This window comes from Cyprinodon tularosa, unplaced genomic scaffold (genome assembly GCF_016077235.1).
Source record: "Cyprinodon tularosa strain WSP-4 unplaced genomic scaffold, ASM1607723v1 ctg217, whole genome shotgun sequence".
Lineage (NCBI taxonomy): Eukaryota > Metazoa > Chordata > Actinopteri > Cyprinodontiformes > Cyprinodontidae > Cyprinodon > Cyprinodon tularosa.
Genome location: NW_024038809.1, coordinates 1358880 through 1379166, shown reverse-complemented (window position 1 = coordinate 1379166; position 20287 = coordinate 1358880). Strand labels below are relative to the sequence as shown.

General features: G+C 40.7%; 1 protein-coding gene across 2 annotated transcripts; it reads left to right on the top strand.

Moving 5' to 3' along the window:
* The first annotated feature begins 6850 nt into the window (after window positions 1–6850).
* Window positions 6851–19029, top strand: mgat1b (alpha-1,3-mannosyl-glycoprotein 2-beta-N-acetylglucosaminyltransferase b). Of its 2 annotated transcripts, none has more exons than XM_038285907.1 (3): window positions 6851–7355; window positions 14204–15283; window positions 17033–19029. In XM_038285907.1, exons 2-3 carry the CDS (start codon window positions 14462–14464, stop codon window positions 17732–17734), a joined length of 1524 nt encoding a protein of 507 aa, XP_038141835.1. In that variant the 5' UTR covers window positions 6851–7355; window positions 14204–14461; the 3' UTR covers window positions 17735–19029. The 2 variants fall into 2 exon arrangements, with proteins under 2 accessions (XP_038141835.1, XP_038141836.1); XM_038285908.1 differs by lacking the exon at window positions 6851–7355 and adding an exon at window positions 8753–8908.
* Window positions 19030–20287: the final 1258 nt, after the last annotated feature.

The window sequence follows — 20287 nt, the reverse complement described above, 5'->3', positions numbered from 1 at the left end:
AAACCGCTGCATCCTCCATGGACCCGGTCTATCAGGACTGGATCCTTTGAGGTCCGTGAAAATAAGGAGGAAAGAAGAGTTTTGGCTTTGGATTCAAACAGGTCCAGCCTTCTCTTGCTTTCACTGCCCATATGCTCTGTCTCCTAGCAACCGTGACACGTCATCACACTGCAGAGATATTGAAATCTGTCATTAAATGTCAACCAAACCCATTTACACAGGGACAGATAAAAACATTTCAATAAACCAACGTTATCCGCCACATATCTGACTCTATAACCATTTAAAACAACTATTTTCGTTCATTTCAGACAGAAGTCAGTCTGAAAAATGTTAAAAATCAATCCACTGGACTTTGTTTACAAGCAGGGGCGGAGCTAGATGGGGGGCCAGAGGTGGCCATAGCCATCCTTAGCCAATCATTGGCCACCCCTACCATTTATTTCACTCTAATACAGATAGTGGTGACAGTAATACTCTCAATATTCAAAACATTTACATTTTTTATATATTAACAAGACTTGACAACAAAAACACTGTATAATTAGGCACATCAACATACTAACATTAAAGATTATAAGTACAGAATTCAAGCAGAAATAGATTTTGTGTTTTATGGGGTAAAGAGAAAATGATGTGTCCCTGAAATCATAGATAACTATTTTAATAAAAACGTATTGTAGATATTAGTACTTGTTAATATCAATTTTATGCAGAATGAGTATTGATAAAAGTAGGTAAGTAATGACAATGGAAAAGATTTTATCCACCATACCTTTTATCTAGAAAGCACAGATGTTGATTATATTTTCTATTTGTTAGCAAACGCTGTGGGAAAATACAGTTTGTCTTTATTTAGAAAATGTGGATGTTTTGCTCGTTAATTTTCCTGTTGGAACAGTGCAGATTGACTGTGAGGTTCTGGTTATCCATTTTCGGCCCCCCCTCAGTGTACACTGGCCACCCTTATTAACATTTTTTGGCTACGCCTCTGTTTACCAGTATGAAGATGTTTCACTTCCCATCCAGGAAGCTTTTTCAATTCAAACTGTCAGAAATATCTAAACACAAACAAGCCTTTGTTGAGCTGCTGTATAAATCTTAAAGCTCAAAGCTATTTCTGACACTTTAATTGAAAAAGCTTCCTGGATGGGCAGCGAAACATCTTCAAACTTGGAGTCCAGTGGATTGTTTTGTTTTTTTTGTTTTTTTCTGACTGCACTTCCCATATTCATACGGAGCCCCTAAAGGGACATGGAGGGGAAAAAAAGAACTTTTGGGAGATCCCGCAAAAGTTTATTTTTTCCCTTCATGTCCCTTTAGGGGCTCCGTAGGATTGCATACTGACCTTGTCTCTCTTCATTCGTGTAATATCATGTTTTGGGACTTCTCTATAAATTAAGAACCGCACCAAATCGTCCTCCATGGTTGTAGCTGACACATGAGCGTATTATCCTCCCATAAACGTACACTTTGAACCTCCACTGTTGTGTGTTTGTTTTACTTCCAGTTCGCTGACATGGCAAAACGTTTTGCGAGATCTCGCAAAAGTATTGCGGGATCTCGCAAAGTTTATTTTTTCTTCCATGTCCCTTTAGGGGCTCAGTATATTCACCACTGTTCAGCTCCATTTCCCTTTTTCCTCTGATCACGAAGCAGCCGGCTTGCTTGGACTCGCAATGAATCCTGGGATACCCAAGGCCACAGACGATACGGTGTACCTGTCCTCTGCCCCTCGCTTGGCCTCTATCACCTGCAGGATCAGCTCCGCTCCTCCCTCCATCCAGGCTCCTTTTATTTTGGCTTCAATCAGCCTCTGCTGACACCTGTAGTCTGTAATCTTTTTGATTCTTCTGTCCTTTTTGGTATTTCTCTGCTTTTTGTTTAATAAATTCCTTTTTTTTAAAGAACCTCTGGCTGAATTCTGGGTCCAAAATTTTTTACATTTCTTTGTACAAGACGTGATTTTTCTTTGAAGGGAGTCTTGTTTTGTCTGTGTGCCATAGATTTTTGTATTTTGTTTTATTTAGAGAGAATTCAACTGATTTAAATTTTTACTATTTGAAAGCAGTAAGTGATAGAGCGGCACAGTAATGCATTTTCGGTTTATAACGCATGCACTTTTAATTATGTATTTACAGTGTATTAGGTCTTGGTTCAAAAGGCTATTTTAAATTCAATATGTTTTGATAAACGTTTAACCAGTCCGGCCCTCGGCTTGTAGCAAATTAGTTTTTTTGGCCCTCAGTGTGTTTGACTTTGTCATCCCTGCTTTAAAGCATCTGGAGGTCCATCATCGTCTGCACGTTCCAAGCCCGATGTAAATCAAAGACCCAGCCGCTGCTCTCCTGGATCGTTGGAGTCCATGTTTGAGTTTTGCTTTTGGCCATTTAAGTTCCAGGATGGAGGTATATAAGATCAGGGCCTGAATCCGCGGGCCTCCCACTCTGTTTAGTGATGGATTTTGTCAGACAGGATATTGTCTCTGAATTTCACGGATGGCTTCGCTTCCTGTGAAGCGACCTGGTTCTAGAACAGAAAAATGTGTCCTGCCTTTTTAAGGTATAATTTCAGTGCAACAGAGGTAAGAATAAATGGGTTTTGTTGTTTCTAAAATGTCTATATTATTTTTGGTGTGATGATGTCAGGATTTGGTTATTGAGTGTTGACCCAAAAGCAGAGGCAGGAAGGCAGAGGGGAATTTCTTTAGATTTAATTAAAAAAGGAAACTGAAAACAAAGGCAGGTTATCCAAAAATCCAAAAATGAAAACGAAGTCCAAACAAGCATCAAATCAGCAGTCCAAAAATCCAAAAGAATCAAACATAAAAACTAGTCAAAACGAACCAGAAACCGTGGAGACATCAGGGGAATCACTGTCACAACGAGGAAGACTCAGGAAGACGGAGTTGGAGGAATTTTGACAAAGTTTGGCAGTGTTTGACAAGGACCCAGTAAAGGGGAACTGAAGAGAGAGGGCTTTTAAAGGAGACTGAGACAAAGAGGGGGCTAATGAGGAAACTGGGAGCAGGTGTGCACAGATCAAGAGAGGGAAAGAGCTAGGGAAGAAGGAGAACACAAGAGGGCAGCAGAGAGCAACAAATAGAAACCAGGAAGACTGGAAATAACACAATGTTAAATTAATAGGACTATTAAACATGGAGAAAAGAAAAACTAAACACTCTAAAGAAAACATAATAGAACCCAGACTCGGACAGTAACTGGAAAAAAAAACAAAGAACACAGCAAGGAGTAAAGCAAGACTGAATACTATAACAGAAACCTAACAGATGAATTTGTTTCCTTTTTTTCCTGCCCCAATATATATTTTTTTAACCATCTTTTAAATGCTTGCTTTGGACGTTATATATCATCTTTATGTTAGTTTATTTCAGTCTGATCTAATTTCTGTAAGACTATTATGTAATAAGTGATGTTTCTCTTTTTGTCATTTTCTAACAGATCTAGCTCTATATCCATTTGTTTTACTAAATGAACTTTATTTTTCATTTTTGTAGTTGTTTACTGTATTTGACCGAAGTGGTTTTTTTAAAAGAATAATAATAATTGCTTGTTCCTACCAGTTTAGATGTAGTCCATCTATTTGATTCAATTTTGCAGCAGGTTTTATCTCTTGTCCTGGAGAAGAAATAATTTAGACAGCCGAGCTTCTCCTCATATCTCCAAAATAAAATGATCCCTTCAGACATAATCTGATGATGAGACAGGAAGACACCTGGGGACAAGAAGAAGTCGCCAGGCAGACGTCCATTCTGGATAGTTTCAATGGGTTCAACACAACCCATTTCCTGGTGATTTGTTTTCTGCTGGGATCAAATGTTCTTCATCTGTAAGATTTTTTCCTGCTATGACAGGACTCCCAGTTAGTGGGTGCTACAGGGAAGTCTCCAATGAAAGCGGTGATGTTTGAAAGGTTTGCAGAAGTGATTCTCTGTATAATGATGTCATTAGGTACATTTATATTATCAATTGTATGATGTGTTGCATTCAATGTCAGTAACACTGAGCCTGGTTCTGCTGGAGGTTTCTTCCTGTTCAAAGGGAGTTTTTCCTCTCCACTGTCGCTACAAGCATGCTTAGTGTGAGAGATTGCTGAAGAGTCAATGAGTCGATGCAATCAGCTGGTTTTCCTTAGATAGAAAACTTTGAATCAACCTGACTGGATGATCTGGTTGAACTGGAAAGTGCCTTGAGATGAAGTGTTGTGAATTGGCGCTATAGAAATAAACTGAATTTAATTGATTAATATGTTTACTGTGCTTGTCTTTATGTACCAAGTAACATTTCTCAGGAAAAAAAAACGTCCCTCACTGATATAACTGTCATCTCAATCTGCTGCCAGACATTTCATAAAAAATCTGACCTTTTCATCTGATTAAATTTTCTTGATACTTTCATAAACATATTTTTCTGCAAGTGAACAGAAAATATCAAACCAGATTTTAAAAAATGACTGTATTTATTTTATCCTTCCTGCCGAGCCCATTGGCAATAATATAAAGGATTCCCATGAAGAATACATAAAGATAAATAATTTTGTTCATTATCTCTACTTCTTGTTTTATAACTTGTTTTTTTTTTATCATCTTATTAAAAACGTTTGCTGTTTCTAAGAAAAGCGCCTGATCAGGATCAGAAGCTGCATCGTCATTTGAAGCAGAGAGGCAAATGCAATGATGCCAGAACTACATTAATAATAAGACCATGCACTTATTTATTCATCCAGTCACAATGATACATCTTCATTTCTAGATAGATAGATAGATAGATAGATAGATAGATAGATAGATAGATAGATAGATAGATAGATAGATAGATAGTAGTGATGGGTTAATGAGGCATCTTGAAGCGTTTACACATTGCCAAAATATAGATCCCGTGTTGATACTGTCTCACAAAATACTGACACCTGCTGGACATTTAAAGACACTACAGGCAGTTTATTTGCACGGACTGAACTGAATTGATTTGATACTGAAGAGGATTAGGGCCACTGAAGAAATAAAAAAAAATTAGCTGCTTTTTAATTTTTATTTCTACGGAAGAGGATTATGTTCACTGGGAAAAAAAGTTAACTAATTTTAAATTTTATTTCAGTTTAGTATGGGAAAAAAGTCAGAATTCTGAGATTAAAGTCAGAATTCTGACTTTTTCCCCCATATTAAACTGAAATAATATTTAAAAATCAATTAACTTTTTTTCCCCCAGTGGTCCTAATCATCTTTTGTAATTTGATGACCTAGCAAAATGATATAATTTAAGTTATTGTAGGTTCTATTGCATTATTTCATATCTATGTTATGTATCTATGTTTCTATCTATTAAATTGAAAATATATTTAATAATTTTAGATGCAGCAATAAATAATGTAAACATATATCATAATGTGAAGATTTAGGGGGAAATGTGAATGAGGATGCTTGTGGACTATTCAATTCAATTCAGTTTATTTATATAGCGCCAAATTCACAACACATGTCATCTCAAGGCACTTTACAGTTCAACCAGATCATACAGTCAAATTGATACAGAGTTTTCTATCTAAGGAAAACCAGTTGATTGCATCGACTCATTGACTCTTCAGCAATCCCTCACACTAAGCATGCTTGTAGCGACAGTGGAGAGGAAAAACTCCCTTTGAACAGGAAGAAACCTCCAGCAGAACCAGGCTCAGTGTGAGCGGCCATCTGCTGAGGCCGACTGGGGTGCAAGGAGACAGAAGCAGAGATACAAAAAGCAACTGTAAAAGGCGGCCCCATCCAGGAAACACACAGCCAGGCAGACGAGCTCCGAGCCAGCTCCCATGTCAGAGGATGAAGAGAGTACATCCAGCCAGTCACGGTCAGAGAAACAGGACCACACTGGAAAACAGGCCAAGCTCCAACATCTAAACTAGGATTTTAAATCATAATTTTTAAACAATAAGTACAGTAAAATAAGTAAATAAACCATGATTTAATTTCAAATTAACTTTAATTCAGATAACTTGAGTGATAGCTGAGAGGAAAAGGATGACACAACAAGAAAATTAGAATAAAAACACAATGGCTGACACGTTTCTATTCCTTTTAGGCTGCTCCAAAATTCTTGATACTTTTAAAGATAAACCACAAAAAAATAGAATTTTTTTTTTAGCAGATGCACCATGTTGACAGATAGAACATTAAACATAGTTTAGTGTGTCAGTCGGGGTGGGGGGTTGGGGTAGATTTATCATTAGGCAGTTGTCTAGGGCCCCAATTTCCTGGGGGCCCCATAAAACTCTGTTTACATGTTTGGTTATTACAGCTATAACTTATTTGTGCACATAAATTATGTTTTTGATAAAAAATCCTTTGGCTAAAATGCCATCAGAACGCTGATAATATTAAGTGTGTCTCAGCCCCCCCCCCCTTCAGTGTCCACCATATTGGATCAGTCCATTTGCTGCACATGTTCAGAAAGGTCCAAACAGACAGCAGCAAACCATTTGAAAACAAACCATGCAAAGAGCAGTGTTGCCAACTTAGCGCTTTAGTCGCTATATTTAGCCACTTTTCAGACCCCTCTAGCACTTTGATTTCTAAAAAGCTCCTAGCGCCAAATCTAGAGACTTGAAAAGAGCATGAAAAGTCAGCTGAGTACAAAACATAGAGAGGAAAACAAGAAGAGAGGGACAAACCCTAGAACAAATAATGGGTGTCAATTCTATTAACATTTCTATAAGGGGTCTGTTTTATGTGTTGTCTTCTCAAACCAGAAGGCCCCAGATTTCCTAAATTCGCCCCTGGCGTCAGAGTATCGGTCATATGAACTTTTTTCAAACGGCACGCGCACCTTTGCCGTGTTTTCACCGTGGGCTCCACCATCGGTCTCACTAACAGACAGATGTGTTTCGTATCTCCGACTCTGTTCGGGTCATTTCGGCTCTAGTCGAGTCATCAACCCGGAAGTGTAGTGCAGTTCAATTATAGATGAAATATGCCGTCAACATACATCTGCAGCGCGCGCCTGAGAAACAGCAGGTGGACTAAAAGCTAAAACAGAAAACCAGACAACAAGAACCATTTTCTTTAAATTGCTGTTTTTCTGCGTTTGCTTCGGTGAGACTGGACTGAAAATAATCGCTAGCAGCAGGAAGCCTGGGAACCCGGACGGACAGTGATGGTCACTGAGATGCCAGCGACCCGCGAGCCGCAGTGACCTCCCGGAGACATGCGGGGTGTCGGAGGCAGGCTGTGGGGAGGGTCTGCTGGGCTGGCTGGCAGTTAGCTCAGCAGCTAGCCTGTCGGGGCTGCGGCTGGAGGTCGAGCAGCAGCAGCAGCATCCATCCGCCGCTACAGCATCATGGAAACGGTAAGAGACGCGATGCTGCTGTTTCCTGTTCTAACTGCTTTGTAGAGAGGGACGCAGCTGTTACCGTTTAACGGCAGGTAGGAAGCCAACAGCAGCAGGTAGGAAGCTAACAGCAGCAGGTAGGAAGCTAACAGCAGTTAGGGAGCTAACAACAGCAGGTAGGGAGCAGGAAGCTAACAGCAGCAGGTAGGAAGCTAACAGCAGCAGGTAGGAAGCTAACAGCAGCAGGTAGGAAGCTAACAGCAGCAGGTAGGAAGCTAACAGCAGGTAGGGAGCTAACAACAGCAGGTAGGAAGCTAACAGCAGCATTTAGGAAGCTAACAGCAGCAGCTAGAAAGCTAACAACAGCAGGTAGGGAGCAGGAAGCGAGCAGTAGGTAAGAGGCTAACAGCTGGTAAGAGGCTAACAGCTGGTAGGAAGCTAACAGCAGGTAAGAGGCTAACAGCTGGTAGGAAGCTAACAGCAGGTAAGAGGCTAACAGCAGGTAGGAAGCTAACAGCAGCAGGTAGGAAGCTAACAGCAGCAGGTAGGAAGCTAACAGCAGCAGGTAAGAGGCTAACAGCAGGTAGGAAGCTAACAGCAGCAGGTAGGAAGCTAACAGCAGCAGGTAGGAAGCTAACAGCAGCAGGTAGGAAGCTAACAACAGCAGGTAGGAAGCTAACAACAGCAGGTAAGAGGCTAACAGCAGGTAAGAGGCTAACAGCAGGTAAGAGGCTAACAGCAGGTAGGAAGCTAACAGCAGCAGGTAGGAAGCTAACAGCAGCAGGTAGGAAGCTAATAGCACAGGTGCAGGTAGGAAGCTAATAGCACAGGTGCAGGTAGGAAGCTAATAGCACAGGTGCAGGTAGGAAGCTAATAGCACAGATGCAGGTAGGAAGCTAATAGCAGCAGGTAGGAAGCTAATAGCACAGCAGCAGGTAGGAAGCTAATAGCACAGCAGCAGGTAAGAGGCCAACAGTAGGTAGAAAGCTAACAGCAGGTAGGAAGCTAATAGCACAGATGCAGGTAGGAAGCTAATAGCACAGATGCAGGTAGGAAGCTAATAGCAGCAGGTAGGAAGCTAATAGCACAGCAGCAGGTAGGAAGCTAACAGCAGGTAGGAAGCTAACAGCAGGTAGGAAGCTAACAGCAGGTAGGAGGCTAACAGCAGGTGGCGGTGCTGTGCTGCCATTATAACCGCAGCGCTGCAGACTTCATTGTGTTTAAATGGTCAGAGCTGAATTCTAGGCTGACAGGAGGATCAGATTTTTGGCTTCAGGGGGAAAGGTGAATAAATGTGGGCTGAGGAGTCATGGAGTCACAGCCAACCAGTCATGTGAGCGACTGGTTGGAGCTCAGCTGTGGATCCAACCGCTCAGCTCCACGTTGGTGTCAGATGGAGGGAGGAGCGGACAGTCAGCTGGTGCTCAGCCCCCCTGCCCCGCAAAGCTTCATTAGCATCACAACAGGCAGGCAGGCTGGGTGGCTCTTCCTGCTCACATGAAGAGGATCCCTCAAAGTGATCGGATGATGAACAGCAATTATAATTGAATTAGGATTTATTTCCTAAGAAGGTAGGAAGCTTTATGCTGATGTCTGAAAAACATGGAAACAAACAATCAGGTCTGGTTTAAGGTTTGGAGCCAAATCTACCCTGGTTTTATGTCTGCATTTCTGCTTCAGCTACAAATCAACTGATTATCTCTGCGGTTTTCATTGAAAAAGTAGAAAAAGACAACTTTTAAGAGTGGAAGGATGTAAACGTTGGGACTTCTTTGCACTTTAAGGTGTTAAAGTAGCTTTATTTGGAGAAGAAAATGACAAAAACAGAAGTTTGTTTTAGGGAAATATGTTTCCCAAAGGTTAGCCGCATCTGGTCAAAGTCAGGAAGTGTGAAATATTCAACTTCAGGAAATATTTTAGTGGTTGTGAAGAAGTTAGATTGGTCCAATCAGAGGAAAAGGTAAAGGAAATCACAGCCTGATTGTCAAATATCCCTCCATTTTAGATTATTGCTGACCTATATTTGTCAGCACTAATAGGTTTAAGTGTTTCTAATGCTGGGAAGCTTTGCTAACCGTGTTCCTCCTCTAACTCACATCAGTCCTGGTAAAGACCGCCCTGAAAGTCACGACTGTTCCACATGCTTTACACATTGTCCTTCCTCTTAGCTGTGTGCATGTTAGATGTGCTAATCTATATGTTCATCAGGATAAATGATAGAAGGAGCTGATGATGTTGGATGGAGGAGCAGAGGGCATTAGGTGGACTGATCGATGAAGACGCCGACCGCTGCACATCTGCGCTTCAAAGATAAATCTGTTTTATGCATTGAAAAACAAACACTTCCTGAATATGGGTAGCTGTCTGTGAATTTAAACAGTCAAGGAGCATTTTAGGAGCATTATTTATGATTATTTAGCATGTTTTAAAGGAGAAGTCCGCTCATATTCAGAATCCACACTTCTGAAAGTACTTTAATTATGAAATCATTCTATCCAGTGTTTTTAATTCAGAGTAATTTTCATGTGAATGTGCTTTACTGGAGGCATCCATGTTTGTCAAAGAACACTACTGCCACCTACTGGTTAGTGACGTCACGGTGCGGTATCGGCTGTTGATCAATTCCCAGTGCTGTATCTGGTGTTTGTCACAACGCGCTATTATCCAAGTCATCTTGAAAACATTCTTCTTCAAAATGTTGGCTACATATTACGGGTTTTTTCTCTGGCCAGAAGTTCGATGGCAAATCTTTCCTCTTCCGGTTGCAGATGTGTCTAGTAGTTCCCGTTTATTTTGCTTGTAAAGCGGGGAGAATGGCGCTAGGCTTACCGCACCGTGACATCACTGCTGGAAGATGGCAGGAGGGAGGGGCTACTATATTTGGGCAATAAAGGCCGCTCCCAGACTCGGTGATCATCACGACAGAAATTTATATTTTTATTCTTTTACTGATTAATGCTAAATTCATTAAATCACGGCGAACATATTAGTTTTAGGTATAAATAATGATCCATTGATTATTCCTTGCTGACCGGACTTTTCCTTTAAAAGAAAAATAATGGGGTTGTTTTTTTCAAAGTAATTTTTTCTCTCTCATTTATTAATTTATAAAAATCAAATTTCCAAATTGAATATATAGACTGTCAGGTAAAAAAAACAACAAAATATTCCAAAGTAAATATTTATTGTTGTAACAGAATATTTATTTTCCAAACTAAATAATCATAACTATTTCTCCTTATTTCTCCTGACTGCTTGACTTTCCAAGCGGCTCCCCATCATTGCCGTTTTCTCAGGTTTTAGCATGAGCAGACTAGTTTGTTATTTCTAGGTATAAATCCTAACCCGCCGCGGCCTGATGTCTTATTTTAGCCAAAGATCTTCACCCTTCAGTGCGGGCAGGGCTCCGATCGACTGCTCAGTGTGACACAGGTGCAACATTATGCAACCCTGGACTAAATATACTGAGTTTATACTCCAGGATTTCCAGTCAGTTGCTTTATGTGTTATTTAACTGCTTAGCTTTTTAGCTTAAAAAAACAACAGCATTGGAATTACAGTTCTGCAAATGTGGACCTTAATGAGCTTTGAACGCTGGCTAACATGAAACATGACACCAACCATTAAGGCTTCTGTTGAAACCGCAGAAAGGATTGCAAAATGACTTCTAACGGGAAAATCAATTCAGTGTTGAAAGAAATGTTGGTTTTTCATCGACTGACGGTAAAGTTTACAGAAGGACCAGAGAAAAAAAGGGCAACTTCATCGTTTCAGGACAGAAAACTGGATTAAAAACAAATGAGAGGCAGATGGGTGGAAAGGAGAGTCACAACATTCGCTGCTGAGCTGTAAGCAAAACCCAAACAGATGAGAGGATGAAACAGGTTCTGTCTTTTTCTTCTCTGTTTGGTGTGGAGGGGATTTTCATTCTGTTTTTCGTTATAATATTTCATCTTATCGAGCAAAAAGCTTTCACCCTTTTCTTCTGTTTAGGACATTTAATGTCAGGATCAGAAAAGATTTCAGCCGCTTTAAAGATGTGTTCAGCAATGAGAGGATTAGTTTGCTGCCATGTTACACCTGATGAACACACAGTGTTGATTTTCATTATTTAGGACCATAAAAGCCAGATGTGGGTCTACAGATTACTCATCTGATCGCTATGTTTGTGCTTCCTCCTTTAGACACGGTTGAGTTTCTTTCGGAGTGTGGGAAACTAGAAGAAACATAGAGAACTGGCAAAGTTTGATTGAAAAGTTAACTAAACTCACTATATCCACCAGGATATATAAGTAAGAATATACATAGTGACACAGATTAAGAATTAATATAATTTATTAAGTGTATGTAACACAAATCTAGATGAATAAATAACTATTGGTGACAGAACCTGCAAAGGAACAACTGTGTTGAATCACTTTAGCAATATAGCAGCAGAATACAGCTCATTCTTTCCACGTAGCTTTCAGAAACAAGTTTGAAGCCTTTGCCACACCAAGAAGATTCTACTGGAGAAAACCCATCAGGGATATTTCATTCAGAAGTAATTATTTACTAATAGCGTAAATGATAGCCTTTAATTTTGATATAATTCCTGCTCTAAGTGGGTGGCTTTTTCAGCTTTTACAGTCTCTGTACTCCAGTTAATGTCCACATGCGTCGCCTCTTGGGGTTTTCACCTACTGTTGGTGGCAGCTGGAAGTATATGGACGGAAAAACAAAGTCTCATTGGAATCTGCCTTTTTTTAACACCGAATTTTAAACACTGAATTTTTTTAACACTGAATTTTAAACACTTAATTTTTTAGACATTGAATTCCTCACACTCAATTTTTTTCTGGTAAAATTCACTAGAAAAAAATTCAGATGCAAAAATTCAGCCTCTAAAGCGTTGACCTTTTGGTGAACTCAAGCCAAAGCAATCCACACTCGATAGAGTCGAGCAGCTTCTAGCCAATGAAAACAGCTAATTTCGTCACGTGACACAACAGCTGCGCTCAGCGCTGTTTCCGGCTGAACGAGGATTTTTTTTTTTGTTAAACAGATAGAATTACAAAACGTCAGTTAGCTACTAACAGACAGCTATTAGAGTTTCTCCTCTTATCAGACTGGGTGAAACAACTGAGCTGATCCTGTCTGTTTGCCGCCGCCATGTTGCCTCTGGCCGAAATGAAGAAGAAAAATAATTTTGCCGCCTTGTTACCGACAGGGGGCGCAGCCGTTGTGTCACGTGACGAAATGAGCTAATTTCATTGGCTAGAAGCTGCTCGACTCCATCGAGTGTGGATTGCTTTCGCTTGAGTTCACCAAAAGGTCAACACTTTTGCAGCTGAATTTTTTTCTAGTGAATTTTTACCAGATAAAAATTGAGTGTAAGGAATCCAATGTCTAAAAAAATTCAGTGTTTAAAATTCTGTGTTAAAAAAAGGCAGATTCCAATGAGACTGTTTTTCTTCCATAGAAGTCGATGTTAGCAGTTTTTCAGGTATATGGTGCAAACTGCAGGCACCAGGATAATAACAGCAAACATATTTTGCTGGTAGGTTTCTACATTTGAAGTTAATTTAGGTGTTAACTGTTTCAGAGGAGTGATCATAGCGCTCTGCATCAGCAGCGCTGTGTCTGACTCCCTGCCAGCTCCCAGATCAGCTTCTCTGATTGGTCGATGTGGCGCGTCCAGCAGCTAAAGTTAAGTTTTTCCAACTCCAGCAGCTGCTGACTGACATTTTGAGCAAAGTTTCCAAGAACAAGGCATAAATTAGTCATACACACACAGCTTTGTTTTTAAAAGATATAAATATAAAAAATATAACCGCGGATGTCTGGGAGACAGCGATTCGCCTACATGTTCTGAATGCTGGCGTACCATAAAGAATAATTTATGAGCAGTTTAGTTTGTGCCTTCAAGTCGTTGCCCATAGGAAGATGTTACTGGATGTAACCTAACGGAATATCTTCAGAACGGCTCCAAATCACACAAAACTCATATGAGTGAGTAGAACATGATGGAATAACGGAAAATCAAAGGACCAATGTGGAAAAAAAACGGGGTTCCCCTTTAACAAAAAAGTTTGAAACAACTAAAATGTATCTTATATTCTAGGTTCTTCAAAGTAGCCACCTTTTGCTTTGATTAGTGCTTCGCTCACTCTTGGCATTCTCTAACCCCAACTTCTCCTGAAGCTTAAAGTTATAGACTGCTAAAGTGTTGAGTTTAAAATCTGACTTACTGAGCAGACCTGTTTATACGTTCTTTTTATATCCTGAGAGAACCTAAAAACTAAGCGGAAGCTCAGAGCAGACCGTTACAGCTTCAAAGCTCTGGAATGACCGTCTTCAGCACATCAGACATCTTCTCTGACCGTTTTTAAATCTCTTGTCAAAACTTCTTTTGACAGTGTGCTTTATTTTTAATATTTTACCCAATTTTATTTATGTTCTTGTGTGAATGCTGTTTTGTGTTTTTTTTTGTACAGAACTTTGGTCAGCTGGGATTATTTTATAAGTGCTTAACAAATGAAATTGGATTGGACTTTTTCTGTCTGTATCTCTGCTTCTGTCTCCTTGAACCCCAGTCGGCCTCAGCAGATGGCCGCTCACACTGAGCCTGGTTCTACTGGAGGTTTCTTCCTGTTCAAAGGGAGTTTTTCCTCTCCACTGTCGCTGCAAATGACTCAATTTGAATTAATTTGTCTGTATGATCTGGTTGAACTGTAAAGTGCCTTGAGGTGACATGTTGTGAATTGGCGCTATATAAATAAACTGTATTGAAATTAATAAGCTTGTTTGATATAAATCATGTTTTTTTTATTGTCCAAATGTGAAAATGTTCCTTTATTTTCTGATAATTTCCTTTCTGTTTTCAGGATGACAGTGAATAGATGACCTCCATGCCTCCTGTCATCTGAAGCGGAGTCGTTTTCCAGCCCGCTCAGGTTTTCATGGATTGCAGGAACTCCACAGGAACATCATGCCAGTCTCTCTTAAATCGGCCTGCTGCCCTCTGGAATCGCTCCTGACAAATGGACAAAAAATGAAATGAAATATTAAAACCTGGAGTTGTTGGACTCTCATTCTGTTGCCATCATAAGTTCCCTTCTAGCATCCTCTGGGGTCTTTAGGCCATGGTTCGCAAGAAAGGTTCCCTTATATTATGCGGCGCCTTCCTGTTTGTTGCCTGGAACGCTTTGCTCCTGCTTTACCTTTGGGGCCGACCTCCCATCGGCCATCTGGGAGATGGTGGAGGAGCCGAACCGGGTGGGAATGAGGAGTGGGCCGCGATCCGGGGGAAAATGGGTCAGGGCAACCTTGCAGAGGAGATGATCCGGCTGGCGGAGGAGGTGGAAGTTCACCTTGATACCCAGAAGAAGCTCCTGAAGCAGATAGAAAGTCACAGAGCGGTGTGGGCGCGGAGGAAGGATGTTGGGAAAAGGGAAAGCAGTCAAAGAGACATCAATGAGCCAGCTGCCCACCCGCAGCGTCAGAGGACTCCAGAACCACTCAGAAAGGATGCCGGGGAGCAAACCCACGCTACGAGGATTGATAAGATGGCTCCAAGCTTATATGGAGACAACGAGCAAACCAGTAACACTAAAGTTACGACACCCAGCCCAGAGCCCATCATCCCTATCCTGGTCATCGCCTGCGACAGAGTCACCGTGAAGCGGAGCCTCGACAGACTCCTTATGTACCGGCCGTCTGCAGAGCTTTACCCCATCATCGTCAGCCAGGACTGCGGCCACGCCGAGACGGCTCGCGTGATCGCTTCCTACGGAGAGCAAGTCACGCACATCAAACAACCACAGCTGTCCGACATCAAGGTCCGGCCAGAGCACAGGAAGTTCCAGGGCTACTACAAAATCGCCAGGCATTATCGATGGGCGCTTAACCAAGTGTTCAACACCTTCTCCCAGTCTACAGTCGTCATAGTGGAGGATGACCTGGAGGTGAGCAGCAGCAGGAAATCCACCTGTTTATTAGGGCTGCAGCTAAACATTATTTAGCAAATCGATTCATCTGTCCATAGTTTTTTGATGCCTCGATTAATAATTGGAAAGCGAAGGCTTCCTTAAAGGCCTAAGGAAATCATATATACATTTTACATCATTCAAAAATCCTGTCTTAACATCTGTGGGGGTTTTTCTTATCTTCTGCAGGCCAGTTAGTTATATTTCAGCTCTTACACCCAGATTCGGCCAATCATATATCAACGGTCATCTGTCCATCAAATTCATATGTTCATTGATTCATATGTCGCAGCTAATATACGCAACGGTTGGAATCAGAATCCTTTCCTTTCCCACTGAGTTGCGTCCCAGTGTTCACGGGGATGGACGTCTGTGTCTTCAGCAGGCGTAGAGCTAACAGAACTGGCAGCGTTGCGAGGCAAGGGCTCAAACATGTACGGCTGGAAGCCTTCTACACCAAACCAAGCTTCTGCCGCCCTGGCGTCCTCTTCCACAACATCGTCGTCGCCGCTTAGAACATGATGTAATAACGTAAAATTAAGGGGCAAAGTAAAAAAAAAAAAAAAACAGCGTTCCCCTTTAAGTAATAAATGTGTGTACTTTTGACAACACTGCGCAGCGGCCTACTGTAGCCATAGGCTGTCGCTACCCGGCAGCTGTGACTAATAACAAAGATGGCGCAGGCACTGCGCAATGGAGGAGGGTTACGTGACCAACGGAGCAAAAAGCAGTGATCATCTGTCTGAACGGTCAGTTAACTGAGTCCACTATAAAGTCCACTATAAAGCCCCCGCTGCATGTGGACACAGTAAGCTTGTATGGGCTATGAGAAAAGCACGGCTCTTGCTCGCCTTGCAGGCACTTTTTTTTTTTTTTTTTAATGGACAGGGTGGGTCTTTTACAAAATTTCCTCAGCAATACCTTTAAAGAAGATTTTTTAAAGAAATTAAACCAGATGAAAGTAAAAATTTTCTAGTTGATGAGTTCTTGATTATAGAGCAGATTGACAGATGAAAACGTATATTTTTTAATTTTTTTTATCTTAAATACAAAATTTGTGTGTGTGTGTATGTATATATGTATATGTATATATATATATATTTACCAACCAGCCAGTTAACTGAGGGTAAAGACACCTGGATTAATTAATCCGATTAGTCGTGTTTTATCCGATTAATTTTTAAGTATTTTAAGATTAATGTCATTGTAATCATCATTATTTAATAGAGGAAATAGTTTATCAAGTTAAAATTTTGGAAATGAAAAATTTACGAAAGAATGCAATCAAGAAAAGCTTTGTAAATGTTTTAATCAGACTATATTTTTTCAAATCTTTTTTTCATGTTTTTATTTTTTCAATTTTTTTTTTTTTTTTTTTTTTTTTTTTTTTAATAATTTTATGTTTCCAATATTTGTTTTTCAGGTTGACTTTTACAAAATTGCAATGTGATCTATTTGAAAGAATGGAGTCAATCTGAGAAATGGAATCAAAAAACATAAAATCTGTAAAATTTGAAAAATTTTAAATATGAAAAATAGATAAAAATAAAAAAAGGGGGAAACAGCAAAGTTTCTTTTAAAACCTTTTCTTTTTTTTCCTCCAAAATATCTTCTTTGTTTGTATCAACATTGGCACTAAATCCACTCTATACTTTGGCCTCTTATATTAATCTGTTGACACAGAAACCCTAAAGTTGGAAAGCTAACATCACCTCTCCTCCCACTCAGGTGGCTCCAGACTTTTTTGAGTATTTCCGGGCCCTGTATCCCATCCTGCGCTCCGACCCCAGCCTGTGGTGCGTCTCCGCCTGGAACGATAACGGCAGAGACGCTCTGATCGACCCCTCCAAAGCCCAGCTCCTCCACAGGACAGACTTCTTCCCCGGCCTGGGTTGGATGCTGCTGAAGGAGCTGTGGGACGAACTGGAACCAAAATGGCCTTCAGCCTTCTGGGACGACTGGATGCGTCAACCTGAGCAGCGTAAAAACCGCTCCTGCATACGACCGGAGATCTCCCGGACCATCACCTTTGGCAGGAAAGGTGTCAGTTTAGGTCAGTTCTTTGACCAATACCTTCGCTATATTCGGCTGAACACGGAGTTTGTGCCTTTCACCAAACAGGATCTGTCTTTCTTGCTGAAGGAGAAGTACGATCCGATGTTTATTCGGGAGGTTTATAGCGCCACATTGGTGAAGATGGAAGACCTTCAGCATGGGGGGAGTCTGAAAGGACCCGGGCCGTACAGGGTGCAGTACTCCAGCAGAGACAGTTTTAAAGTCTTTGCTAGAAATTTGGGAGTGATGGACGACTTAAAATCTGGAGTTCCTCGCACCGGTTACAGAGGCGTAGTCAGCTTCCTGCACCGAGGCCGGAGGGTCTTTTTAGCTCCGCCGGAGGGCTGGACGCAGTACGACTCCAGCTGGAGCTGAGGGTTCTCCAGAAAACGCTGTTAAAGACTAAACCCTCAGACCAAAGAAGAATTCCTGCAGTGAGGGTAGCGGTGAGACCGCTCATAAACAGAAAACAAGGCTGTTCACCTGTTACCGACAGGACCGCCACGCAGAGGAGACGCATTTTATAAACACTGGTGACGTGCCTTGCTTTCTGGACTCTGTTCTCGTGTTTAAATGGAAGCCAGAACGTTGCAGATATCTGCCGCAGCTCCAGGTGGAAGAAGGAAGTCATGGAGCGAAACCCGGGAATTAAAAAGAGGCACGAAGGGTAGAGTCAGAGGGAAACACTTAGGGAGATTAAACTACTTTATGTTTTGTTTTTAAAGAATATTGATCCCATTAAGATTCAGTGTCGTTGGGAGGAAACGGCATCACTAATGATCCAAACGAGTTTAATCCACAATGAGAAGGAAAAACCTCAACCAGGTTATTAAAGGAAAACATGCCTTTGATCTGAAGTTGGTGAGTTTACACTAATGATGGGGGGGCAGAAACACTAACTTTCTCTCATCTAGCAGCACTAAGTTTGGACTAAACCACCTGAGGCCCTCAGTGCTTCACTAATAAACCAAGTTAGCTGATAAATGGATGTTTCTGATTCAGAAAGCAGAGAAGGAAAAGTTCCATCAGCAGGATCATAAGGATCCAGATGCTTCTGCTCAGTTAGGACAGTCTGACTCCTTTACTGCTCACCCGTTTCTACGGGAAACCACCAGTAGTCTGTCCTTTTCAATCAGGCTTGTTCCAGCAGGAAATGCTCCAAAAGATGCCAGAGACTAATAACTGCGGCTCAGAAGGTCTAAAAGTGAGCCGCCGCCACGTTAACGACCAAATTATGGAGGGAATCTCCTTCCATTATTGTTGCTAGTAAAGAAAAAATGCATTCCAGTAATAAAATGTATTGAAGAAAAGTTTAAGCTGGTTTTTCTGATTTTCTTTTTTTCCCTCCTTATAATTATTCTTAAACATTTGTTTATAGATATTATCTTTATATATATTTTTTTTCATATTGTTTTATGACGTTTTCTTCTGAAAAGGCGTTTTACGGATCGCATTCTCTTCCAATGAGCCCGATATGGACGCTCTCTGTCGACCAATAGAAATGCTTCCTCATTTGACCCCAGGAGTAAAGAGGATGTGTAAAATCTATAAAAGGCAGTTTAAAAAGCTCGAAGTGTAAAAAAGAACAGTGATACAATGAAGTAAAATTCTTTTGAAAAAATGTAATCTGAGAAAACTACAAAGATCCAAAAAAAAAAGAAAAAAAAAAACTTTAAATAAGACGTTTTTTAAAAGTTTCTAGTTTATTATTTTTTTTCTTTGCTTGCAAATGGTGCTAATTTCTCTCCGTACTAAACCCAGACCTACGGAGGAGCATTAGGGCCACTGGAAAAAAGAAAAGTTAACAGATTTTTAAATTTTATTTCAGTTTAACATGGGGAAAAAAAGTCAGAATTCTGAGATTAAAGTCAGAATTCTGACTTTTTTCTCATGTTAAACTGAAATAAAATTTAAAAATCCGTTAACTTTTCTTTTCTTTTTTTTTCCCAGTGGCCCTAATCCTCTTCCGTACAGACCCATGGTTCCCAGCCCTTTGCCTTTTGTTTTTCTGCTTCAACAAGCCTGATTGCAGCTGTGAGGGATTGCAGGACACCTGCAGAGCTGCTCAGGTAATCTGACCAGTGTTGAAGCAGGAATACTGTGGAAAAGAGCAGAATGTGAGGAATAATGCCCAGAAACGGTGGAGCAGAAAAAGGGTGAGTTTTGCAAAGGAAGATGTCCTAAAGGTAGTGATGAATCAATCCTTAGAGCAGCTGAATGATGGCGAAGCAACAAAAATGCCACATGAGGTCAGCTGAATGAATGAAGCCAGGTTAGAAGTTGAGAAGGGGAAGATTTTATTGTTGATTATTATAATTTTTTTTTTTTTTGGTAAACGGCCCCTGAGACAGAATGATGCCGGAGCGATTGGCGTACATTCTGAGGTTCTGGTTGATGGGATTTCTTGTAGCGATGACATCACATCTGAAGCTCGGCTGTTTTTGGATTAATGTAAATCCAACAAATGAATCGTTTGTCCTGCAGCGAACCTGGAAACATCATCATTATCACTGTACTGTAATTAGCTTTGGGTTATTAGAGAACCATTTCTGTACGGTGATGTGAAAAGAAACCACTGCCTGAATTGTTTATAACTTTATTACAGAAAAAAATAATAAAATGAACTATTTTGATATTTGTTTACTCTGTGAAGACGTCTGTTTATAACTGAACTTTGTTCTGTTGATGTCATTTGAGTTCATTAACTGGGATTTAGATTCTAGACCTGACTTTTTGTTACGCTAAAGCAAGCAAACCTACCAAAGGATTTCCATGAACTTATTCCACATTTTTACACATTTCCCTTTAGTCTGAGAACATGTTTGTCCTGCAGGCTAAGCTGAGATCAGCAGTTCCCTCTGATTCATCGCTGGTCGGCTTCCTTAACTCGTCCACATCCTCTTTCATAAACATGCCCTGGGAAAAGAA